The 26,583-nt window shown below is 46.6% G+C and overlaps 1 protein-coding gene across 4 annotated transcripts in view; it reads right to left on the reverse strand.

Annotated features, from left to right (window-relative positions):
• Positions 1-833: 833 nt before the first annotated feature.
• Positions 834-26,583, reverse strand: part of REEP1 (receptor accessory protein 1) — a 144,708-nt gene continuing 118,958 nt past the window's right edge. The window contains exons 6-9 of one of the 4 annotated variants that reach the window (XM_053587612.1): positions 17,639-17,816; positions 14,088-14,123; positions 6,463-6,614; positions 834-4,174 (exon numbers count right to left, since the gene is read on the reverse strand). In XM_053587612.1, the coding sequence (XP_053443587.1) occupies positions 4,103-4,174; positions 6,463-6,614; positions 14,088-14,123; positions 17,639-17,816 (438 nt within the window). In that variant the 3' untranslated portion in view covers positions 834-4,102. Of the gene's footprint in view, positions 4,175-6,462; positions 6,633-14,087; positions 14,124-17,638; positions 17,817-26,583 lie in introns of those variants that run through there. The other 3 variants (XM_053587613.1, XM_053587615.1, XM_053587614.1) reach the window with 3 other exon arrangements.

Genomic DNA, 26,583 nt, shown 5'->3' on the forward strand with positions numbered 1-26,583 from the left:
CCTTCCTATCTTTTATCAACTCTTAACATGGTTAATTTCAGTTTGTTGACATTAGATCTGGCTCAGTAAATGAATGAATGAATTTCCAGCCTATTTTTCATCTCTTCCTCTTTTCAGTCCTTTGAATCTGCTGCTTTTCCTGCTGCTGCTTTATTCTACAGTTGTGTCAAACACAGAATATAGGACTATATACAAGCAAAGAAAATGGGCCTGTGTTTAATTTTAATACTTCAAAAAAACCCACTTTTTTGTGGTGGTGTCATAGCTCACAGCAACCTCAATCTATTGGGCTCAGGTGATCCTCTTGCCTCAGCCTCCAGAGTAGCTGGAACTATAGGCATATGCCACCACACCCAGCTTAATATTTCAAAATTTGAGCTTTGTGGTCTTTGTGACACTAAATAAAGCTTAAGTGTATCTGTTTAGATTTTAAAGGCAAAGCACCCTGCACGTGCCCTCTGTTCTGACCCACATAGTACTGTCCTATTTGCAGTACTCTGTTTCATTTAGAGTCAAGTAAAATGATGGACCAAAAGTGTATTTGCAGAATTAAAACTGCTTACCAATGAACTATTCTATTTTCACAGCTATCTAGTTTCTACTAATGATCTTTCAAAATGTAAAACAAACAGTGATACTTTCAGGTTTATATTTGTGTGATGAATTAATTTTCAAAACACTCATTGAATTTTTTCCCAACAAATCCTATGCACTGGGCATGGGCCAAGTCACCAGCCCAGTCAGTGGCTGAACACTCAGCTTCTAATCCTTGCTACCTTCCACATTTTTGAAAAATTGTTTCCTCTTTCCTTATAAGCTCAACATTACAAAGATTTTTTTTAAAAGAAAAATGTTAAGACTTTATTCAAGATGTATATCAGGCATTGTAACAAAACAGCAGAACTTCAACCTTTGGAATACTGTAATTTTACATCCCTTTGATGCACAGTTCAGCATCACTATTTTATTACAGATCATTCTATAGGGACTACAGAAATGAACTAGAGGAAATGTGCACAGTCACAATTCAGAACATCAGCACTTTGTATGCTGTTAGAGGATGAGCCCGTCCTTTGCCATTTCGAATACTGTGCCGGGTAAAGAACTAGGAAGGTTCAGTGATGGTCACAGTTGACAAGCACTCTTATCACAAACACATGGATGGTTTACCACGGAGAGCACATATTTCAAAGGCCTGTGAAGTGAGCAAGCTATTCACACAAAGCCAGGTGGGATTATGACTAAACTCTTCAGTTTATAAGCACAAGACCACATCTCACCTTCTTAGAAACAGAATGGGTGCTTGATGGCAGTTAACTAAAAATTGTGACGTAAAAATTACAGACTTTTGAGCTAGCATTTTGTAAACAGCCTGTGTCTGTAAGGAAGCAAATTAAAAACATTCCGTTGTATCCTCTAGACAGAACACCACACAACTACACGTACATTTATAGGTATTCACATTTTTTATCAGTTCATACACAAATGTACAGCTTGTCAGATAAGTAAACACATTTTGCCAGAAGTATGACAGCTGCTCGCAGTTGTACAGTGAGTGTCTTTAAGAGAGAAACCAACTCCCTAATCAACACTTGAAGGAAAAATAGTTACATTTACATTAAGACAGCATTTGGATACCTTTATATTTTTTAATCTTGAATGAGAAATAATACAGCATGTCTGAGAGTAGAGTGCTTCAAACTTTTTTGGCATAGTTGAGTGCAAACTTGATAGCCTGTACTTGTTCCTTGTTATAACTTTCTATGATAAATGATGAGAACATAGGTGTTCACAATAGGATTTTAAACTCTGCTGCTAAAGGCATATATTATTTTGGCAAAAAGTTGCTAAGAAGCTCCTTAAGCTTTTTTGTACTTGTTTCTGAGCATTCTGGGTACCTCCAACTAGCAGGTAAATACATTTTTAAAAGTCTGTTATTCCTCTCTGGAACTATTCAATGAGCTTGAAGAAAACAGATTTTCTGTCTTCCTTCACAGGTTTGGGAATTGGTGGGTGAGGGGCACAGAGAGTGAGCAGACAGCCTCCATTTGCTGTGTCAACCACAGATTTGCTTTTAGGTTTACTTTCCTATATCCTGTAAATGATAAAATCATCTTCAGAGGAATTATGGGAAGAAAGGATTTCAATATGCATATCTGGCAGCAATCAACTTCAAATAAAACGCTTTCTGAGGTGGCTAAGACCCAGCTAATGTGTTATTAGCAAAGGCCTCTGATGATAACGTAGTATGCGTAGCTCAGTAATGGAAATTTGAAATTGGGCCGGTTTATACTTTGTTGACATTAAGTTCTGGATGGTATATAACACTAATTCTCTAGTCTTTAGGGCGTATCTACAAACAAATACGATCCAAATATGATGAGTAACTGGGTTGTGACCACTGCATGCATTACACTGAAAGAAAACACCAACTCTAAGGACAAATACACTATTCCTACATTTCAACTCTCAGGGGAGAATAGCTACCTCAGACCACAGTGCCATTTAAACCAGATTCTTTTTTTTTTTTTTTTTTTGAGACAGAGTCTCACTTTGTCACTCTCAGGAGAGTGCAGTAGCATCACAGTTCACAGCAACCTCAAACTCTTGGGCTCAAGCGAGTCTTTTGCCTCAGCCTCCCAAGTAGCTGGGACTACTGGTGCCTACCACAGTGCCAGGCTATTTTTAGAAACAGAATCTCACTCTGGCTCGGGCTAGTCTTGAACTCGTGAGCTCAGGCAATCCATCCGTCTCAGCCTCCCAGAGTGTGAGGATTACATGCTTGATGTTAAACCAGATTCTTTTTCAGTAAAATTATCCACTTAAGTAGGGAGACCCCTCCAACAGTGCTTTATTCCTCTATTAACCAATCCAGGCTTGTGTAAGACACCCGATAAGACCTAGTGTGCCTTTGGGTGTGAGTCTGCCTCCATTCACCTTCTATACAGGTCAGGAAGGGAACAGAAGGTATGAGCCTCAGCTGCCCAAGGATCTGAGCAAATTCTTATCCATACAGATCCCAACCTCTAGAATCCACCATTTTGATTATTGCCAGTGTCTCAGATGTATTTCATGGCATATCTGAAACAGTACAGTTCTTGTTTTATGTGTATTTTTTGTTTGTTTTTGCTTAGTATTCTCTAAAGCAAAGTGCTCAGACTATAGGTTCTTCTACCTGGGGAATTAGTCACAGCAGTGGTTACCATGAAGGAGAAATAGCGATTTGCCAAACACTTTTGAAACGTAGAATTATTCCTGCAACAGCTCTGCAAGTCCCTATCCCCAAGAAGTTTGACTAAGGATGAGCCACCTGCCTACAGCAAAGTTAAATCCCTGGAAAGGATTTGAATCCTGAATCAAAAGAGGAATGAGCTTCCTGTGATTTATCCTAGGATGTTTCCCCCTGACCTGCCATCACACTCAGCTACAATATTGTCTCTCTTTATTCCTAACTTCTGTTTTTTTGACTAAACTATCTGAAGAACATAGGGCATCTTCCCACAGGAAAGGGGATGTGTTACTAGAGTTGTGTTTGGAAGCTTTGTCAGCACATCTGAGACATTCTCTAGAATCAAAATATTTTTCTGTATTTCTAGTTTTGGAGTTTTCTTATATATCAGAACCTCTGAAAGCCCTTGCAAGTCCATTATATGAAGCCAAAAGCCATAAATATGTACATCATAGTTCAAAGTATTAGTACCAAGAACAAAAAACGTTTTTAAAAATTGTTTTGTTTGCATTTACAGGACTAAAAACTAAGTATGCAACAGATAAATTACATATATACATCTCAGCAGCATAAGGGTGATTCTTTTGTATTTCTAAAAACACACTGCCGTCTATCATGACAATCCAATTGGGAAAATTAACAACTTCAGAAGACTTAAAGGGCACCCCCTCCCCTCTACCTTTCTCTTTAGCCTCTCCCCAGCAAAATAAAGGGGAAAAAATTATTAAAAGTGGAGGGGAGAGAGAAAAGGCCAAGTCTGTGAGGCTGCACACTCAAAGCACACCCAGCTTGTGATTTCCATGTTATTAGTGAATAGCTCTTTAAGGCAGAGAAGAAACATTCTGTGGATCCGGTGCTGTTGGCTCATCTCACTCACGTGGTTTCAGTGGTCGAGGATGAGGTACTTTTCTTCCTGAAGCGAGATCGAGGGATTCTAGGCGGTGCCTGGTAGGGAAAACAGAAAAGCATCCCTCAATTTGGCATAAATATGGAGCCTTTGGAGGACAACATTTGGAAAGGTTTGTGTTGAGATACTTAGTTCCTTTGGTCAAACGTGTGTGAGGCAGCTGGCTGGGGCTGGGGTCTTCCTGAGCCTCCACAACAGGAATCAAACACCAGACATACCCCTCACAGCCCATAAAGCTAAGCCCATTGAAAGGGCTAACACCTCCCTCTTGTCTTCCTATTCGCCTCAATCTCAAGATCTCCCGAGGGAATAGTACTGAATGACACATCTTTCTTATTTTTGCTCTGGGAGCAAAATGACTCAGCAAAGAGAAATGCCTCCGCGTCTCTTCCCTTGCTTTTGTGATTTCCTTTGGTAACTGGTCTGTTTTCTTGGTACATGCTTCAAATTTCCATCATGAAATTTCCAGTCCCCTTTCTAGATGCACAGCAAACCATCATAAAGGCAAACAATGCCTTTAGTGTCCCTTTTCTGAAATGCTTTGAACCAAGTGTTTCAATCGGATTATGGATTTTTTTTTCAGATTTTGCATCATGTGCATATACATACCAATTGAGTGCCCCAATCTGAAAATCCAAAATCCAAAATGCTCTAGTGAGCATTTCCTTTGATTATCATGTCGGCGTTCAAAAAGTTGTAGATTTTTGGATTACAGATACCCAACATGTATGTAGGATTCCCCCTCATTTCTTGCACATGTGACTCCTACCCTCACCCCCATCTCTTGTCTACCTCTCTACATATGGAGAACTTTCTTTACACTGTATCTTTTCATACCTTTGTTCCTTCTGACTGGACGCCCGTCCCTCCCTCCTCTCGTGTGTATTTCTAGTCTTCCCAAGGACCCAGCTTAAAGTCACTTCTGTAAAGGTTTCTTAAGCCCCTTTCACTACTGCCCAGCCACACATACCCGGCACCATCACCTCTTGGCTTCTCATCTTGTTTTGTGTGTGCCCCTCAGCAAAGGGCTTTGCAACCAGAGGTGGGATGTGTGTTCTCTGCTGTCTCCCCAGCAGAGTAGGAGCTTCCTGAGGGCAGGCCCAGGTCACATTCACCACTATTTCTCCATGTCTAGCTCAGTGCAGGCACAGTGCAGGGAGGGAGTGAATGAACTAGAGAACAAGACTTGGGCCCTTACCCCGAGTCCCTGTGCCATAGTATCACCGCTAGTAGGTGTTTACTGCCACCTCTGGACACAGACTGAAAGGAGCAGTGTAACCTGCCTACCACCAATAAATAGTAAAACCATTGGTGCAGCTTCAAAAAACAAAATAGCACAAACCCTTGGGCCTTAGAATATTTTACACTGGGCTCCTATCCCCAGCACGAGGCTGCCCAGGCCATAATGCCCAGAGTGAGTTCCTCAAGCAGTGTCCAAGCTCAGAACATCTTTTCCCAAACCCTTTTAATTGCAAAATTAACCCACGTGTGCCTCGCCTTGGAAGGAAATCTGATGAACTGCCATCCTATTGGAAATGAATGCTAGCCCATATGTAAGGGAACATTTAGTGCATCCCATCTGTGTCTTACAGGGCTCTCCATGGAAAGGGGACTCCCAGCTTTCCTTAGATGGCTTCTCAGGCCACAGTACTCAATGGATGGGGACTAGGAGAGGAGACATTGGAGGGGAAAAAGTAAGACAGTGGGGGCCCCCAATTCTGCGGGCTTTGCACCTGGTGACTCCCTGCCCACCTCACAGAGCAAAGACCAGGCTCAGCCTTCCTGTTGCTAAAACGCCTTCACATCTACACTTGTCAATAGTACATCTATCAAATATATTGTTTTGGGTAACTTTAAAGGGTATACCCCTTTAATAACATTTTATGAATAGCTACTTTGTACCAGGCACTATGCTGTGTCTTGGAGATACAGCAATTAATAGACTTTATTTATAAAAACTTGTCAGACTACACATTCCGAGGTTTTCTTCCCCCAAAACACTCATTTGGGTTGCTTTTCACTTGCACATTATCTTAGGCTAGGATTTATTAATATTTTGGGGGAAAAAACCCAAGCACATTAAAGTTCCTAAATAAAGCCCTAAACACTTTACCACCTCTCTTATTTCCACATAAAATTAATAGGGTCTTTCGTCCCCTCTTAGCAAGTGCTGGATGCTACACAGTGACTGTCCTGCTTGTTTGAGGGAGATCTTTACATCCTAGGGAGTCAGAAGACACTGGGTGCCCCAAGAGATGCTGCTCCCAGGACCCCCAGATCTCCAAGGCAAACACTGCTCCAACCCACAGCCCCAGACACCGTGTACCTCCAGGGGCAAATCCATCCTCCGAGTTGCCTTATACTTGTACATGAAATCCAGCAGGTCTTCCTCCTCCTCGTCAGAAAACGCCAATGGCTTTTGGACCTGGTGGGGCTCCCATGCCTTCACACCACCCTCATTCACATCTCCCTCAACCACTTAATGTCCATTACAATCTACGCAGAGGAGACAAAGTACAGCAAGGAGAGATCAGTGTCGAAAGGAGCAAGGAAGGGCAAGGTTAGGCACACAGCACAACAAGCCAGGCCTGTTAGGACAGCCAGGGCCCCTGTGTCTTAGGAAGCACTGATAATCTTTGGGGCCTCCCTGTGGAGGGTCTGGGATTGTGACAGCTCAACTGAGAGGTACTATGTAAGGCACTGTGCATACAAACAACCACAGCCTCAGAATTTACTGAAACCTGCCAAGATGGGTCAGAGGATGGGGCTCTGGCATTGTTGCTTCTCTGCGAGAACAAAGAAGCTGCCTTAACTGAGACATGTCAAACCCTGCGACTTGGACCTGAGATTCCATACCTGAAAAATGCTCAAATGCTCAAATCTTCAGGGAAACAATCTCTAGAGAGGATGGGGCAGTGATTACAAGATGGGAAGCATAATGTCTACCTTATACGTACAAGTGTTGTTGACAGTGCATAATACTTGCATATTCAACTCCATAATACTTGCATATTCAACAGGATGGGAAATGTCAGGAGACCTTAAGGAAAGACAGGTATGTAGATTTTTCATCTTTAAGGCTTACTCCTAGAGAAGCAGAGAAGCTAATGACAGGAGAAACTGATGGTGTAGCCTTTGCCAAAAAATGACAGTATGATTCCTATTTTAGCCTGTATTGAATAAGTCCACAAGAAAAGCTCCAGAATTAATTCATCTCATTGAACACATAGTATTTTTAAAATATTAAACACTAATGCATATTCCATGTCATCTGACCAGGTGGTGCCATCTTGGTTGAGATGGAATATATTTTCTGCTTGTACCTGGATTTCTCTCTCTCTCACACACACAGTTTTCTATGATTCATATGTTGTTTTTACCTAGAATCAGAATGCAGGACTAGGAGGCCCTCAAGTCATTTGCTCTAACGACCCTAGGAGGCCCTCAAGTCATTTGCTCTAACGACCCTGAGGTCTGTAGACAGAAACTAGGACTCTTCTTGGGACACTCTGATACTGCTCCTAAAGAACATATTCAGCTGTGAAGTGTGCTCTCTATATCAACAGTGGACTTGCTAGACTATAATAGCACCATGTTTGGAGTAAACTTACAACTGAACTCTAATTTTTCTTTTTTTGAGACAGAGTCTCACTTTATTGCCCTGGGCAGAATGCTGTGGCATCATAGCTCACAGCAACCTCAAACTCCTGCACTCAAGCGATTCTCTTGCCTCAGCCTCCCAAGTAGCTGGGACTACAGGCACCTGCCACAACCCCCAGCTATTTTTAGAGACAAGGTCTTGCTCCTGTTCAGGCTGATCTCGAACCCATAAGCCAAAGCAATCTGCCTGCCTCAGCTCATGGCAACCTCAAACTCTTGGGCTCAAGCAATTCTTACCTCAGCCTCCGGAGTAGCTGGGACTACAGGCATCTGCTACAATGCCTACCTATTTTTAGAAATGGGGGGTCTTGCTCTTGCTCAGGCTGGTCTGGAATCCATGAGCTCAAGTGATCCACCCGCCGTGGCCTCCCAGAGTGCTGAGATTACAGGCGTGAGCCACCGTACCAGGCCCCTGAAACCTAATCTTGAGCAGCTGTGCTAGTTACTAATGCTGTACTCTGAAATAGCCAGCAGGGGGCAGCATGACAGCATGGTTACCTCAACCAAGCCCCATAACTGAATTGTAGGCTGGGGAGGGATCCTCTCAGACTAGGCCTTAAAAAGGGCCTGAGATCATTAACCTTCCTTTGATTTTTTTTAACTCTGTGCTTCCCCTAGCATATTTACTCTAAGTTTGGGTTGTTCTCTGGTCGCTTCCTCTACCCAATTCAGTTGCACCCTTAGAATCCTGCAAAACCTGGGAAGCCCTCCCTGAAAATTCTGGCCCTCCCTGCTCTGACCCCAACAGTGCTTGGAATCTACCACACAATTTGTGCTATGTGCCCTCGGCCCAACAGAAAGTGTCCTGAGGTTGTGGGGCCATGGCTGATCCTCCCTCAGTCTCTCCCAGGGCCTGACCCAGGGCTGGGTACACTGCGGCCACTCATCAACTGGGTGAAATCCTGACGTTATCTCAGAGAACTCAGTTCTCACCTCAAGGCAGAGATGGACTTCACATCAACCAGGAAGTTCCTATGGACAGATTCCTCCAGCTGAATAGGAGGAATAAAAGACCAAAAGCCCTTATACCAAGGCAGAAACTGCCAGCTCCACCCGAGCAGGAAACCTGCTTCCTAGAAGTAGGGTGGGAATTGGTTCCAGTCTGTGACTCTGCACGTGCTGTCCCCTCTAAACCCTAGTCCAGACCTTTTCCGGTACTGGCTGCTGTGGGCTTCAGAAGGCAGCTCACAGTCACCAGGAGATCCTTGAGCATTTAACAACCCAGCCCACACAGTCTGGATTCCCTGAGGCTAAGCAATGAACTCACACATCACCAAAATCATCACCATCATTACAACCTCAGGACTAAAGCTGAAATGGCTTTGTGTGTGTTCTCCACTGCATCCTTAACAGAGGATTACAGGGTAGAAAAGAAATGATGTGCTGGCCCACTGGGAGTGATGGGCCAAGGGGAACCCAGATATCCAGGTAGGAAGAGAAACAAACGGTCAGTTTAGCAAAGACTGGGAGCACAGAAAACCAGTGTGGGTGGCATGGGGGCCAGAAGGAGCCTCAGATGGAAGCTACAGAGAGAAGTTCCTAAAAAGAGAAGAACCCTCCAGGTCTCTTACTGTTTTTTTTTTTTTTTTTTTTTTTTACCAAGAGTATTGTTTGTAACATTCCACCTTTCTCTCAGGACTAGTGAGAATAAAAATTCTGGAGAAGCCAAACCTCCAAGCCTCTGATTGGCTATTGCAGGGTGGACATAAAGGTCTCACCTAATTGTATTTCCCTCTTTGCAGTGGTTTCAGGGAAGTGTATCGTCTTTGATAGTCCACACCTTGATGGTGTGTTTTTTAAATTTTCTTCTCACCCCTAACTGCATCTAACTTGCCCCACCTCCTTTTTTCACTTTTCTTACTTTTATTTGACATATCATATATTTTTAGAAGTATACTAACTCCTTTTTAGAATAGGGAGGAGTATAAATGGAGAAATAAACCCACAGAATACAGTTCTACTGAGAAGGGCCCCAGGATGAGAATGAGGGAGAGAAACTGGGCAGAAAAGTCAGCAGTCACCTCCTCACACATCTATACAGAACGTGGGACTCAACAGGCCCTGGCCCCTGGCAACAGGCCTGAAAGGGTGTTACTGTCCACATATTAGTGCTGCGATGGCTCTTGGAGACAACTTGTATGGGAAGAGGGTCTCTCACGCTAGGTCGTGGCCAGGACAGCTTGCAAACCTCAGGTGATGGCAGCCGAGGCCTTGAGCCCACAGAGCTGCCACTGTGATGCCCAAAGCTGGGTGGCCGCTAGGAAAGGACAGGGGCCCCATTATCTTCCATGGCACAGGAATGGGATATGGCTTTGGCTGACATTTCTGTATTAGCAAATGTGTCAGCAGGGCTATGTAGGATGCTGGGTCCCAGGCACCCCCTCTTCTCTCTGTGGGGAGAGCAGAGAGGGAGAAACTGGCCAAGTCTCTAAGCCCTTTAAAGGCCTGCCCCACCCCCACAGTGCACCCCACCCCCACAGTGCAGCACACATCCCCCAGGTTAGCAAACACATCCCACACAGCACACATTAGCAGCAGCACTAGTGGGAGTCAGCAAACGTGTCTGAAGAAGAGCATGCACGTCTGGAACACTTACATCCGTGTCCCCAACAGCCACCGAGGAGAGAGAAAAAAACATTCTGTTAGGGAAGGGTCTTTGGAGATGAAACTCACATGTGTGTGAGTGTGCATGCATGATAGACACACACACTCACATGCACACACCCACGCACGCTCACTCCCCATGCTCTAAGCCTTCTAAGCAACTCCTGCTCTGGGCAGAGGAAAGATACTGCCCAGGGGCCATGCTCAATAAAATGCATTTCTCCCTCTTTCTCTGTGAGAGGGCAAAAGGCATGACTGCTTTTTAATATTATATCCCACATATTTGATTTAAAAAGGAGGGGCACCTCTCTGACTAACCACAGGCAGCAATCCAGAGTTCAGCTGTATATTACCACCGAAGTATTACAGAGAGAGAGGGAAGAGGGGAGCAAGGGTGGTGTAGAGAGAGAAAAATGGAAGCAGAGAAAAAGAGACTCAAAGACGCACAGGGAATCAACTGACGCAGGGGCACCGTGGAGCAGAGGTGGGGAGAGAATACTCTCCTGGCATCTGAGATGTGCATCTTGAAATACAGGCTCTGAGCAACATCTTTTGGCCCCAGTGCTCCGAGCTCTACCTCAGCAGCTCTCGCTTCCCTGTGATGTTCTCGTTAGCCTCAAAGATACCTGTCTTACCCCTCGTCCCAAATTAAGAGTGGAATTTACAACCCCTACAAAATGTCCCTTTCTGTTCAGGGATCTTGGGGCATTATGAGGCCCTGGGAATATTATGAACCTTCCAGGCTCTGGCCTGAGTGTCCTCTCATGTGACATCATTTCAGGGGGCCAGGAGGAAGTATCCCTGACACCCCTGAAATCCTCACTCACTACATCATTGCTTGAAAGTCAGCCCCCAGTCCTGGCTGCAAGACAAACTTCTCCTAAGGTCATCTCCTGCCACTTCACAACCAGTGTGCTTCCCTCACAGAGACTGCTGAGCTAGAAAGACCTTACAGAGGACGAGGCTGAGACCGAGAGAGCACAGAGGCTATCCCGAGGCCACTGAAGGAAATGGTCTAGATTAAGCATCGTGTGGGTCCCTGCAAGCAGACCTCCAGGAGAATGGAGGGAGAACTCTGGCACTGGTGCCAAGAGGGCCCTGGAGAGGCAGAGGCCCCATCTCTGCAGCTGCCTTGCTTGCTCTGGTGCTGAGGAAGCAAAACTTCCCCCCAACACACGCTCACGTGCATGTAGCCTGCTGCTTCAGTCTTCCAAAATGAGTCCATTCCTATGATTAACTGCAGTTCTTTTTAAATGCACTGGTAATTGTGAAACTACCAGGTGTCACAGCAGGTAAGGGCTTCCACAGTAGCACAAAAGTGTGGCAGAAGGAACAAATGGAGGAGAAGGCAGCTCTACTCTTCCCTGGTCCCCCAAATGACAATCTACCAGAATCAGATGCTTTCAGGATGGCTCACAGAATTTACAGACTCAAAATTATAAAGAGAGACGTCTATATAGATGTCTATATGGATAGACATCTCCACAGTCACCTGGGGCCCCTGGTGCTGTGCGGCTGTTCTTTAAGAACTAGTATGTCCCCCAGGCCAAGTCTGCACACCCAGCGCTGGGAACTCGTGCACACAGCCCCTCCATTTCTGACTCTGACCAGAAGGTCCCACAGGGACACCCGCTGGTTAGAGTCAGAGCTGCTCTCCACCTGTGCCCTGCTCAGGACTCCTCTGTCAGTTCACCTCGGCCTAATGGCCTCCCAAATCCCCAGGTCTTCTATAGTCCTTAAAAAACTCAGCACTGAGAAACTATAAAAATAAAGAAATAAAAGGAAAATAGGTCACTTCATACAATACACTTTCCTGTCCTGCTCACCACCGACAGGAGAGGGACTTGCTGTGCCTTCACGACACCAGGCTAGTGGCACAGGCAACAATGAGCAGCACGTGTGCCTTCCCCACTCCCCTCACACCAGCCAGCAGGCTGTGGAGCAGGCCCAGCTCCTCTTGCCTTCTGAGCCAAAGGCAGCTTCTCCATGGGAGAGCCAGGTGGAGTGAAAGGGGCTCTGAGTTAGTCCTTCACCCTCTCTAGTCCCTAACGTGTCTGCTCAATTCAGGCAAACAGAGGAGCCGGTCACGAGAGAACGACATGGCCAACTACGAGGCGACTACAGCCACACATGGGGAGGGCAGCAGCAGCGTCCCTGCCCAGAACTGGGAGAGCTGTTCCCCTCGGCTGCTCCAGGCTATGATTATCATCATCCTCCTTCACAGGATTATTTGGTTCTTTGATGGCCATTTTCACAACAGTAGTGAGACGGGGGAAAGCAGGGATCTTTCTCTCCATTTTAAGATGAGATGACCAAGGCCCAGAGTGGTTTGGAGATTCACACAAAGTATTACAGTGAGTGGCAGAAAAGGATCAGGGCTCCCTTGGCTGTAGAAACCTCTGAAAAAGCAAGGCTTTGTCATTTCAGAGGATCTTGGTGAGCGCCTATGTTCATCATCACTCAGAGCACAAGGAAGTATGACCCTGTGTGTTTTTTTTTGAGACAGAGTCTCAATCTGTTGCCCCAGATTAGAGTACCATGCTCTCAGCCCAGCTCACAGCAGCCTCAAACTCCTGGGTTCAAGAGAGCCTCCTGCCTCAGCCTCCCAAGTAGCTGGGACTACAGGTGTGAGCCACCACACATGACTAATTTTTCCATTTTTAGTAGAGTCACACAGTCTTGCTGTCGCTCAGCACATTCAAGACTTGCTGGTCTTGAATTCCTGAGCACAAAGGATCCTCCTGCCTCAGCGTCCCAGAGTGCTGGGATTACAGGGGAGAATACAGGTGAGACACCACACCTGGCCCCTGTGGCAGTTTTAAAATATCTCCACAATTTTTTGTGGTACTCCTCCTTTCAAGAAGTGGAGGTTAATTCTCCTTTCTTTGATGTGGGCTGGTCTTGATGACTCATTTCCAACTAATAGAATAGGGCAGAAGTGGCGGATATGGCTTCAAATCCTAGGTCATAAAAGGTACTGTGGCTCCTGCCTACTCTCTCTTGGATTCATACACTGGACCAAGCCACCTGCCATGCTGTGAGAACAGTCAAGCAGCTCTCGAGAGGTCCATGTGGTAAGGAGGTGAGGCCAACAGCCATGAAAAGACCATCCTGGAACTGGATCCTCCAGCTCAGTCAAGATTTCCAATGACTCAAGTCTGGCCAACATGTTGACTGCAACCTCTGTGAGACCCTGAGCCAGAACCACCAGGTTAAGCTGCTGTCAAACTCCTGTCCCACAGAAAATATATAAGAGAATGTATTTGCTATTCTTTTTCTTTTTTTTTTTTTTGTAGAGACAAAGTCTCACTGTACTGCCCTTGGGTAGAGTGCCACGGCGTCACACGGGTCACAGCGACCTCTAACTCTTTGGGCTTACGTGATTCTCTTGCTCAGCCTCCTGAGCAGCTGGGACCACAGGCGCCCGCCACAACGCCCGGCTATTTTTTTTGTTGCAGTTTAGCCAGGGCTGGGTTTGAACCCGCCACCCTCGGCATATGGGGCTGGCGCCCTACTCACTGAACCACAGGCGCTGCCCTGTATTTGCTATTCTAAGGAGTTAACCTCTTGGCCCCTCCCACGACCATGCAGCTTAAAGGAAGCCCCAAGGTCAGGTGCCAGCTCATGGTTAGAACCTCCTGCTGAGGTGACAGCCCAGCACAGGAGAGAGGCTACCTGCTTACTCACCTTTCCGGGTCCTGCAGGTAGAGCAGCAGGTACACACTGTGGGAATGGGGTGGGGTACCATCAGTGATAACCCCTACTTGACAGAAACCAGTCCCAGGCAAACAAGGAGGCCCCAGTGAGATGCAGGGATCCCACTGTGTATAGTATGGGGTTCCCAGGAAGACAGGTCTCTGTTGAGGCACTAGGGTGGGGGAGGGATCATCTCAGGTTCAGCTTCCTCTCAAGTGCTGGGAAATACCTTCATCTGGCTGCATCCTATAGCCCTAGGCAGGGCCGGGGATGGAGTCAAAGTTTCCTCTGGGAAATAACTTCAATCACTCCCCCCAGCCCCTGAAGCTGCCTCCTGTCTGTGACTTCCATCTCAGCTTGTCCTCCAGGAAGCCTCCTTGGGCTAACCTCAGAACCCAGGGTGCTTCTGTCTGGACATCTGGCCAAAGGCCTAATTGGCTGCTGCCTGACACACTCTGTGTTTAAGTGTGTTCTGTTTTTTTTTTTTTTTTTTTATTAAATCATAGCTGTGTATAATAATGCAATCATGAGGTACAATGTGCTGGTTCCATATACAGTCTGAAATATTTTCACCGAACTGGTTAAGGGTTTGAACACAATAATTAAGTGTGTTCTTACAAACCTTGTGTTGTTATTCTGCATGATGGGCATATATTCATTTTACATGAATTGATACATAATACATTCTCCTGTTTTGTATTTTCTTCACTAGGCATCACATTTTCACGTTCCACATGTGTGTATGTTTCATCTGTTGCTTCCAGTGGCTGCAGAGAGCGCCACAGATGCAGCCAGGTCACTCTCCCAGGCTGTTTTCACCTCCTGCCTAGGCTGGAATTGTCCAGGGCTTATCATTCCCATGTTTGCTTTACTAACAACCCTGAGACAAGGGTGATTAGGGATTATTGGCTCTTCTTTCAAAGAGGAAAGCTGAAGGGACTTGGGTCTGTTTTCTGTGCCAAAGTCAAATCCTCTGGTAGTGACTAGTGTGGTATTATTCTCAGAAAAGTTCTGCAGCTGAACCTAGACTGGCAGGAAGTATGGCAACTGTTTAGTGGCATCTGCCTCCTTGTGTTGCATGTGCTGTGTCTGCACAAGCCTGGCGTCACTCAGCCAAGATGGAACCCAGTCCCCTCCCCTACCTGACCAGGCCTGGCATCGGAGGCTCACACTAGGGGCTGAGCTGGGAAGGGAACACCAGCCCTGTGTGACTCTGACCCATGTGCCTCTGCCTTTCACTCGGGCCCTGGGCCATCTCTCACCTGTCTTTCTGAGATGGTTTTTATTTTAGAGCTGACAACAGCTGAAGAGAGTGCCACACTGTCCCTGGCCTTCCCGCTGGGTCTGTCCCCTGAAACCACAGGTGCTGAGGCCAAGGGACTGCAGTGAGGAGGGCTGGGGCACGATGCAGCATGCTTGGTTCTCTCACCCCGTGACTGCCACAGCTCTCCCTGCTGCATCCCTGGGGTGTGGCAGGGGCTGTCACTGTCTGAGAATCGAGGGTGGCAGGCCGGCACCAAAACAAATCATCCCAATTCCTTTCTGCCTGGTACTGGGCTGGGAAGATGCTTGAGGCCCAGGAGACACTTCCATTGTTTGGACCTCCCCCCAAATTCTCACATTCCCAGTTCTGAGGCTTCCCTGAATAATGAACCAGAGAAAGTCCAGGCAGGAGACTTGGATTCTGCTCCGGGGCCTTGGCAAAGTGCATGAGCTCTCCGAGCCTGCCTCTTCTACTTGGTCTACCTCTAGAATGGCAACAGACTCTCAGAGGAAAGGGACTGCAGGCTACCTGGGACTTCCTAGCAAAGGAGGCATCCCCATCCTCTTTGAGACTAACCATTCAATTTTGGTTTGGGCTTCTCCAGTGTCAGGTATGTCACTACTTCACAAGGCAGCCCATTTCTCTCCTGGACACTGTTTTTTTTTTTTTTTTGAGACAGAGCCTTCCTCTATCACCTGGACTGGAGTGCAGTGGTGTCATCATAGCTCACAGAAACCTGATCTCCCAGGCTTGAGCAATCCTCCTGCCTCAGCCACCCATGGGACTAAGACGCTCACATCCAGCTAATTTTGCTACTATGGGTAGAGACGGTGTCTCACTCTTGCTCAGGCTGGTCTCAAACTCCTGGCCTCAAGAAATCCTTCTCCCTTGGTCTCCCAGAGTACTAGGATTAGAGGTGTGAACCACTGCACTCAGCCTACAAAGTGTTTTATAAGATGAGATAAATAATTAAAAAAGTAACTTCAGCAGCTACTGCATATTGGTGCCAAACACCTTTACACGGCTTAGTTCACTTGAAGCCTCACATCAACCTTACCAATGGGTGTCATTCCTTGTCCAGGTGAGGGAACCTGAGTTACATAGAGGGCAAACAGCTTGCCAAAGTCACACACTGGTCAGCACCCTAGGACAGTAGGGTCAGAGAGGAAGAGGACAAAGAAGGCTCCTGTGGCCCAGGCACTACAACCCACCCAGAGATGCAGTGAATCCTCTGGAAATTTACCCCACTGGTTCTTGCTCTGCCTTCTGGGCCTCACTGAACTGAGGCCCCTTGTTTGTCCAAGTTACACTTTTTATTCAAGGATCATAGTCAATGAGCTGACCAGGGTTGGAGATGATATATGTACCTGGAGATGTTTTTTAGCTTTCTGGGACAGTCCCAGTAGGCTGGAACCTGTACATAATCACAGGTGGCTGGATGTCTGTGTTTGTACCTTAAAGGCAGGGCAGCCACCAGGCACATATTGTGGCCACAGATTCACCGAGAGCTGCCGTGAATCCTGACCCAACTTCTTAGCCCCTACTTTCTTTGAACCTAGAACCCAAACTGATGGCTCCAACGCTGGGTGTCCCAAATGTGGCAGCAGCTTAATGGTATCACATATCTGGCTCTCACCCCAGACCTACCCAAAGCCCCTGGGGATGGCCCAGGACTCTGAATGCTTAACAAGATCCCCAGGTCAATCTTAATCCTAGCAACCTCATGCTGGGCATTTTACAACCAGAGTTAGTCATTAGGGGCAGGGATGTCTGGGCTCCACAAGAATCGGCCTTCAGAGCTGGGTATGGGTACGCAGAGGCTGGGGGTGTACGAGGTGAGTGAGGGTTGATATGAGAAGGAGACAACAGAGTGAGAGAGAGGACAGGAAATATTCAGGCAGGGAAGACGGTCCATGACAACTATAAGCCCATGTAGGAGGGAGGAGACACTCAGGTGCTCAAAACAGGTCAGCACCCTAGGACAGTAGGGTCAGAGAGGAAGAGGACAAAGAAAGCTCCTGCGGCCCAGGCACTACCACCCACCCAGCCCCAACTTCCCAGGCAATCTGAGGGAGGAGGCAGTATGTTTTTGTGCAGGTGACCTAATCCTGATCAGAGTCCCAGGCCAGCTTCCTGGCTTGGCCTGATCTGATGGGTGTCCCTGTGGTCTCAGGTCCCTTGGGCAAGGGCCAGGTTTCATCCCACATGGTGGATCAGCGCTCTCTCAGTGGAAGCAAGGCCCCACTGCGGGGAAGAAGGGAAGCAAAGTGACACCTACCTGAGCTGCCAGCGCTCTCAGAAGCACTCCTGGACATCTTAGGCTGGCCGTGTTTGCCAGTGGCCCGCCCAGCCCCCGGTGGTGGGGGACCTGAGGGAGTGGGGGTGCCATCTCCCCTGATAGTGGTGAGGTCCTGCATGCTGAAGCTCCGGAGTCTCTCTGATAAGGCACCCTGTCCCTGGACACAACACAGGAGGGGACACATGTCAGAAGCCTGACTTACAGGTTCACAGGCAGTAGTGGGGGGCAGACTTGACAAAGGCCAAGAGGGAGTTGTGATGGTCAGCAGGTGCAAGTCAGGACCTGGATCAATTCTGCAGAGGGGCAGGTGCCCAGGCATACTGGCTGGAAACACGAAAAGGTCAAACCCTGGATCTTCCAGGGCCTCCTCTTGGGCTCAGCAATTGCTCTTTGGTTCCAGGCTCCTTTCTCTTCTCCAGATACCCCTGTAATGATCCACAGCCTCAGACCCAAGGCCAAGGGCATGACTACTGCCTGCAGTGCCTACTCTCCAGAGGCCATTTGCTGCTTCTCTTGCTCTACATAAATAAAAATCCATTAATGTCTCCATTTTCCTCAGGTCTCAGTACACAAGAATTTGATCAGAAAATCAAAACTTAACATTCTATGTGTTTGTCCTTATTCTTTTCAAAGGAAAAAATACAGACAGCATTTTTCTAACTCTAGGATGATATTCATTTATTTTATCCATACAGCATATTACTGTTAATAAGGCACATTTACTTCCACTGGCGCATTTGAGCTTCATAAAATACCTAAAAGGTAATGAATCAGGAAGGGGAAAACAATGATATTAAGAAAAAAACCTCTTGCTGACTGTAACCATTTCATATTCAAAGGAAGCCACAAAATTAATCTCAGAGGATAAATGTTCTTTTGTTTAGGAAAGCAAGATAAATCTATTACATTTATGAAAGGAAAGGTCCTCCGCTGTCTGAATGACAGAATGTGTTGGGGAGTGACAATGATCACAATGAAGGCTCAGGAAGGGTGGCTCTGCTTTAGGTGTGCCTCAGGAATTAGAGAGAAAAACTCTACTCTGGGGGAAAAGGAAACCTGAGAGTGAGTCAGGGGCTGGTAGGAGACTGGGGGTTATTGAGAAATAGGTTGGGATTTGGAGCAAGTGACAGGTAAGTAGCTATCAAACAAATCATCTTCAGAAAGAAATACCAGGAGGGCACGTAGACTTTCCTCAGGTGCATAGGACTGCAGGGGATGGAAGAGGTATTTTATTTGGATAAGGAAGGAGTGAGTGGTTCCAGAGATCTGGAGGACTTAGGGACAATAAGATACAACAGACTTAACAGAACCAACAAGTCAGCACAGAATCAATGCAAGCAGCTGACCAGAGGACTTGGGGCTGGTGAAACTGAGGGGAAAAAACAAGGGCCAACACAGCTGAGTAAGAGGTTTTCACAGCTGGGAGAAGGGTTTGGGGATGTTTTCATTTTACTTAATAAAAAAGAATCCTGTAAATAGACCAACAAAACACAGCAATTTACTAATATGAAAGATCCAGATAGGATAAAGGCAAATGCAAAATAAGTTAGAAGGAGGAAACAAGAGGGGCTTGTGGACAGGTTTAGAAGAAATGCCAGAATAAAACAAAGATGCATTGAAATATGAATTAGATAGGTTTAGAACCCATTGAAGATATAAAAACCATGTCTCCAGGAAACTGAAAACAGTAACACAAAGAAAAAGATTTAAATAATCAAATATATACCATTAGAATTGTAAATCTAGACAAAGGAGTGTTTGGAGGACATCACATGAAAACAGATAGAAATCACCCTGGTTGCCATAGACACTGCTCTAGAATAATGGTTCAGAAGGCTTCCAGGCCGCATGTTCTAGACCAGAGGTCCTCAAACTGCGGCCCGCGGGCCACATGAGGCGGTGTGATTGTATTTGTTTCCGTTTTGTTTTTTTACTTCAAAATAAGATACGTGCAGTGTGCATAGGAATTTGTTCATAGTTTTGTTTTTTTTTTAAACTATAGTCCGGCCCTCCAACGCTCTGAGGGACAGTGAACTGGCCCCCTGTTTAAAAAGTTTGAGGACGCCTGTTCTAGACAGTAACGCCTGGATGGACTTTGCCAAGAAAATGAGGGCTGGGCCAGACACCCATTATATCCCCTTCAAATTCAACAGCCAATGATCTGTGATCATTTACTTAGAAGCATTTTAGATGACATCTAGAAGAAATCTGATGACTAAAGAAAAATTGATTCTGAAAGAGTAAGAAAACACTGATAATTATAACTGAGTAATCCAATGTTAGGTTACTATTCAGGCAAACTGCTCACTGATTTACTCTTTCATTTATGTTTCCATTTCTTCATTTATCTGTTCAACAGTTATTTATCAAGTACTTTCTACGGGCAAGACACTGTACTAGGAAATACCAAAATACAGCTCACTTTCTGACAAAATGTAAAAAGACAAATGTGCAAATAATACACAAATGCCATACTTGAAACTACAGAAAGTGAAGATTAAGAATAGTAGTTCTTGAGTCACACCTGGATTCAAATCCCAGTGCTATCATTTAACAGCTGGGTGATTTGAATTTCTCTACACCTCAATACATTTACCTGCAGAAAGCATCCATCTGGCACCATGGTGGGGAGATTCAAAGAGATTATGCCCCTAAGGTACCCATTACATAGCCTAAGGCATGGTTAGGTATCCAAAAATGTCAGTGAGGGTGACTATGGTGTTGCTGTTGCTGCTGAAATCAGAAAGGAAAAATATTACAGCTGGCCAAAAGGACCAGGAAGGGCTTCATGACCCCAAGCTCAAATAAATGGGGCTAATTCTATCAATGTGATCTGCTGCTTCTTGCAAACGCTGAGCCATTTATGTGGGAGAAAGCAGCAGCAGGCACCATACACATTCATTTTAGCAAAGTGCTCAGTTCCACTCCCAGAAGCCAGTCAGTCTAACTCCAATATCCCTAGCGTGATGAAGAACGGAAGTAGTAGAGGTCAGGACAGAGGAGATGAGAATAGCTCACTATCAACCCAGTTCCCATGTCAGAGGAAATTGCAGTGGCATGGATACAAGACTTAAAAACAAATCAGCCCTTTCCCGTCAAAACAATCTGAGATGGTTAAAATCAACGAGGGCATCTGTAAACCTTTCAGCCCTGCCCAGTCTCTACTCAAAATCTCATTCTCATTCACTTCACATAAGCCCTGATCTTCCCTGATGCTTCAGCCCTGCTCCGGAGGACCTTTGTTTTATTATTTTGGACCACTGTCTTTTGGGAACAGTGAAGAGTTGTTCATTGGTATTCTGCAAAATTGGATTTCCTACTTTGGGAAAATAAATTTGAATTCTCTAAGTTTGGAAAAGCTTAATACCACATTCCCCATAATTCAATGAGCCATACTGCCATACTAAATAAAAGCTCTGAGAAGTGTTTTAGGATTTTTTTTTAGAGACAGAGTCTTACTTTGTCATCCTCGGTAGAGTACTGCAGCATCACAGCTCATAGCAACCTCCGACTCCTGGGCTTAAGTGATTCTCTTGGCTCAGCCTCCAAAGTAGCTGGAACTACAGGCACCTGCCACAATACCCGGCTATTTTTTTTGTTGCAGTTTGGTCAGGGCCGGGTTTGAACCCGCCACCCTCAGTATATGGGGCCGGCGCCCTACCTACTGAGCCACAGGCGCCACCCAAGTGTTCTAGGTTATTTAACTCAGTATATTCCAAATGTATTTGACTACAATGGGAGACGCTGTTAGCTCCCATTCAAAAGTCATTCCCAGCCTCATTCTCGACATGGTGGGAAAAAACAGATTTGCCAACCTCCTTTGTAGCTATGGATGGCCTTCTAATACAGTTCTGGCCAGGTGGTTGACAGGGAAATCTACTGAGGGATTTATGCAAAATATATTTTCTCTTCCTTATATGTGGGAGAAGAAAGGCCTGACCCTGATACCTGCTTTCTGCCTTTTGAATCTGGTCTGGATGCTTGGAACTGACATCTCATGACTAGGAGAATCATAGAGCCATCCACACAAAGCCTTGACATTACTAAGTCACTGGAATAACAACAGCAGTGGCTACTCCAGACTTCTTGTAAGTGATTTTTATTAATTCCAAGACATACCTCTGAAATTGGGGTGGGTCTTACAATTGCTGCTGCCCTGATATGGTTGTCACTGCCTATTCATGATCATGACATTACTAGACAACTGAAACCCCTGAGTGTTTGATCAACAAACCATTTCAGAACTTGAGGAAGCATGTGAGTCCTGGTGGTTTAAAACATGTTTCACAGATACCTTCTGATGCGCTTAAGAAAGTGGCAGCATCAAAACTGACAGAATGGGTATCAGCCACATAGATGAAAATTCCAGAAACAATAGTTCTACATTATCAGCACTGAAGGGAGCAGAGAATGATACAGCATGGTCATAAATGAATACCGATGAGCTGACATGGACAGTAATTTAGAAGACTCTGGAAGTGAAGAAGTGACGTTAGGCAGATCGTAACCAATTTACTGTCCTAATACGTTTCTTTTAATGTATTTACAAAAGTGACACAGATAAAAATCTGTCTTAAGTCTTCTTAACAAGAAGAAATAAACCTTCTAAGTGAAAAAGCACCGTGTCCTAATTTAATTGATAATATTTTATTTCTTAGTGGTACATAATGTAGTGTGTCTTAGAGACGACAGCATTTTAGATTCAATGAAATACATTGCACCTCTTAGAGAAGCTTTCTCTAATCATCCCAACCCCCTGTAAAAGCCCTCAGTGCAGCCTTTGAGGTGCACTTCTTTGTTGTGCTCCACACCACAATCCTGGCATTGTTTGTTGGTTCGCTCTCCCCTCCCAGACTGTGTCATCCACTACTGCAGCCTTGGTGTCACCAGGGGTCAAGGAGCTGAATGAATGAGCACATGGCCACTTACTGAGCTGCTGCCTGAGTACAGCATGGCAGTAAGAAATCCCCACCCCTGCCGCATCAGCCAGGGTTCCAGACCTGAGGAGCACCCTACAGGGCAGGGCCTTGAGAGGTGCCCACAGTGGGTGTAGGAGAAATGTCAGAGGGCGGTGGGTGCAGAGGACAGAGGCACACATCTCAGAGGCAGGGTGTCCCAGAGGCGACCACACTTGAACTGGCCTTGGACGACTTGGGTGGGGAAGTGGGGACCAGGGGGAAGATAATTCTTAGCAAATGAAACTTAGTAAGTGACAGATTCACCCTTGAGAGCTGCCACTTATCGCAGACCTCCCAGATGAGGTCTTTGCAGTTTTGTCTGCTGAGGAGATGGGGGTATAGTTAGACTGTGTTAGCGACCACGAACATATCCAATTAGTGAAAGTACCTGTGGAAAGGTTACAGGGTTTCTTTTCAAACAACTATGCCTGGGGAAAGCAGGGGTAGGAGTGAGACTCTTTACTGTATTCCTTCTTTTGTCCTTTAGAATTCTGTTTTAGGAACATGCATTAATTCTAAAAAATCAGCACAGTCTAATTTGCAGTAACACCCACAGAGCTCTCCCAGGGTCACCCCGAGGACTCCATTTTGTGAATACAGGGTTTGTGTGATGCTGACTAAAGCCAGCTAAACCAGAAAAATCATGTGGGAGCATTAAAAAACAACAACACAACCCACGGCTGAGGAGGGAGACATGCGATCTCCAGAAACGAAATGATTTCTGCTTTTAATGAAGTCCTCTTTTCCAGAGGGACGCACCAAGTCACAGGGGAGGCTACAGCAGAGCACTCATGTCACACCCTTATCTAATGCCTGCCATCAATGACAAAGAGAATAAAGACAAAAGGTTTTAGTGATTCAGGCAACCGATAACAAAGCCACTAGTATAACCACATTTCCCACTGGCAATTCAGAAGAGTTAGTACTTCCTTCCATGAACCCCATGTCCCCACCTCACTGAGTCAGCCCCTGCAGCCACACACGTGCCACGTCAGTGCCAAGCAGGCTCCTACCCACATGCTGCATGCCTGCTCTGAGACACGAAATGGGATTAACAAACGAAACAGAGAGGGAGAGGATTCTACCCCAACTCAAATTCAATTCATTCTCCAGGCATTAAACAAAGGGGGGAACAACCCAAATAAGTTAATTGCATGTTAGATGCTATCAAATTAACACAAGGCTCGGAAAGCCAGCGAAGGGGGACCCAGCTACATGTGGCCGGCACGGGTTAACACGCACACACACACAGGTGCAGCGGGGCACCTGCCTCCGATCCAGACCCAGGGCTGGTGGGCAGAGGTGGCTGCTCGGCCTCGCCACCCGACTGGATCAGTTTGGAGTTAGTCACACCTCTCAACAGGGTTACCTGCCCTTCTCTGAGGTCCAAAGAGGAGACAAAATGAAAGAGTCGAGCCACCTGATAAGGAGGAAAAGGAAAAGAAAAAGCCATGGGCACCAAACCGGCAATGGGGCTGAAGGGGCCATGCTGTCCTACCTCTTTCTCCCCACCTTCCCCCCTCACTCATGTATTCACTCACTTGCAACAGACGCTGAAGGAGCCTTCACAAAGCTCTGTGTGAGCCCGCAGAGGAACAGATTTCTGTTCCCAAGGGCACCAAGACACACAAATGCATACAAGGCGGCAAAGATGTCCAAACATGCAATTGTGCAGGCGGGGGACGGCTGCAGCTGAGTGCTGAGCAGAGGCCTTACATGGGCTCAAGCCCGAGTGAGGCCAGGCTGCGTCACTGGTGAGGAAGGACCAGGTGAGTGCCCGCAGGGAGGGCGCTGGACCAGCACGTGGGAGTGGTGAGTCTGGGCACCCACACACAAAGCCACCTGGCTTTGGTGGGGGGTGAGGGCCGGGAGGTAAGCCTGGGGGAGCTGGGCTCCAGCTGCCTAAATTTGGTCTTTGATGACAAACCGAGGGCTCCACCTAAGGTTTTTGAGGAGTGAGCAACAGGAAGGAAGCAGCATGTTAGAATACTGAGAACACTCCAGAAGCACCAAGTGGCATGCACTGAGAACTAGCCCCCAATATCTGCTGTCCCCATTGCTTTCCTCAGCTTGGGGCTGCACGTAGATTTCTGAAATACACACATCTTATTTCCTAGCCTCCCTTCTGGGAAGTGCCCTTAATGAGAGCGTGCAAAAACAAACATTAACTGGCAAGGGAGGCTGGCTCCTGCTCCAGGTTGGGACAGGCTGGATGGGCAGTGAGGAGTGGGGGCCAGGGAGATGAAACACACTTGTGCTGCTGTGCTGAAGGATGACAGTGCCCAGGGAAGTCAGCTTCTATAACCAGATCAGGCCTGGTCACTGAGCCAGGCCGTCATCACAGTGGCTCCAAGATCCTCGGTGGTGGATAGTCATCTCTCAGGTACTCAGCCACTGGGTGGCAGGAGCTGGTGGTGTCATCCATGTAGAAAATGGCCAGGAAGTATCAGTTTGGTAGGTGGGGGAGGGGCTTGGAGTGATACAAGGAACCCTGGGCTCAGAACTAGATCTTCTCACTCTAATTCCCACAACTAACAACAACTGTGTGACCCTGGGCAAGTCACTCTGTGAAGGGGGCTCCAGTGCATGGGAACTGAGGGTCCTCCCTGCTCTAGCAGCCCATGCTTGACCTTTTTCCTCTCTTTGCAGGTGGCAGGTACTTGTGTGTAAGCTGACCCTTGGGGACCCACACACCTCAGGGCTGAAGATGAAGAGGATATAATTATATGGAAAGTCAGGCCAAGAGCAGTGAGAAACCCAAAGCACAGGGTAGGAGAGTGCCTTGCCCAGGAAAACACAGCATGTGTGAGGTCAGCCAGGACAAGAGCCAGCATGTGACTTGGTTTTTTATTCTGTTCAACAGTCAAGGGATCATGATCATCCTCAGAGAGCAAACTGACATAGAGGAAGTGAATAACCCGGAAACTCTAGTAAGCATTTATGCTGAGCCTGCCCGCCGTGAAGTCTTTACGTACATCACCTCATAACTCTTTTGAGGCAGGCACTGCTATCACCCTCATTTTGCAGATGAAGAAGCTGATGTTCACAGAGATGCATGGTCTGGTCTGCTTATCTCTAAAACCCTGCTTTGGATAACCTTGATGCTAAGCAAGCATTGCTCCATCAGTCATGGCTGCTAAAAATATGCACAATAGTCATTCCTTTAGCATTTACTGAGCACCTATGAGGAGCCCAGATAAGACACAAATGTAAGCGACTACAGCAGTGCCATTGGAGGACCCAGGAGTGAGAAACCAGTATTTCTTGGGATCAGAGGACGCTTCATGAAGGAGGTGGCATTTGTCCTTGAAGGATGAGCAGGATTTCACAGAAGTAGAAATGAAGGCAGATGAATGACCAACATGAACAAAGGCGGAGGCAAGAAAGAAAATTCTAGAAACAGCATTCAGAGTTGCCATTCCCAGAATAGTACAGAAGGTGGAGCTGTGGATACAGGACCAGAAGAGCTGGAAAGGTAAGAGAGGACTGGCATGCTGGGAGCAGGGTTGGGCCACACAGGCCTCAAATGGGAAGGGACAGGAGAAGCTGACATCGCTTAGGTAGCTACTGCACCAGTCCAAGATAAGAGGGAGGGTGCAGGAGAGGAAGGCCGAGAAGGAGGAAAGAGAAGTCAAATGGTCAGAAGTTGAACAGTAAGTGGGAAGAAGGTAGGGACAAAGGTGACTGAGATTTGGGGCCTGGGTGCCTGAGAGGATAGTGAATTCATTACCATCAGAAAGGTGGGCCCCATGGGAGGGGCATATTTGGAGGTAGAGGACTGTTGACTGGTAACAAGGGGAGGAGATATTCAGCAGAGCACCAGAAATGCTGAAATTGAGTCCTGGGCAGGGATGCTGATCTGGGAACCAGGTATACTAGATGACAGCTGAAAGCGAGAGAAAGGATGAGATGGCACAGGAGGGGGAGGAGAGCCAGGTGGGCACCTAGAGAAAGCCACCCAGGAAG

This window comes from Nycticebus coucang, chromosome 4 (genome assembly GCF_027406575.1).
Source record: "Nycticebus coucang isolate mNycCou1 chromosome 4, mNycCou1.pri, whole genome shotgun sequence".
Lineage (NCBI taxonomy): Eukaryota > Metazoa > Chordata > Mammalia > Primates > Lorisidae > Nycticebus > Nycticebus coucang.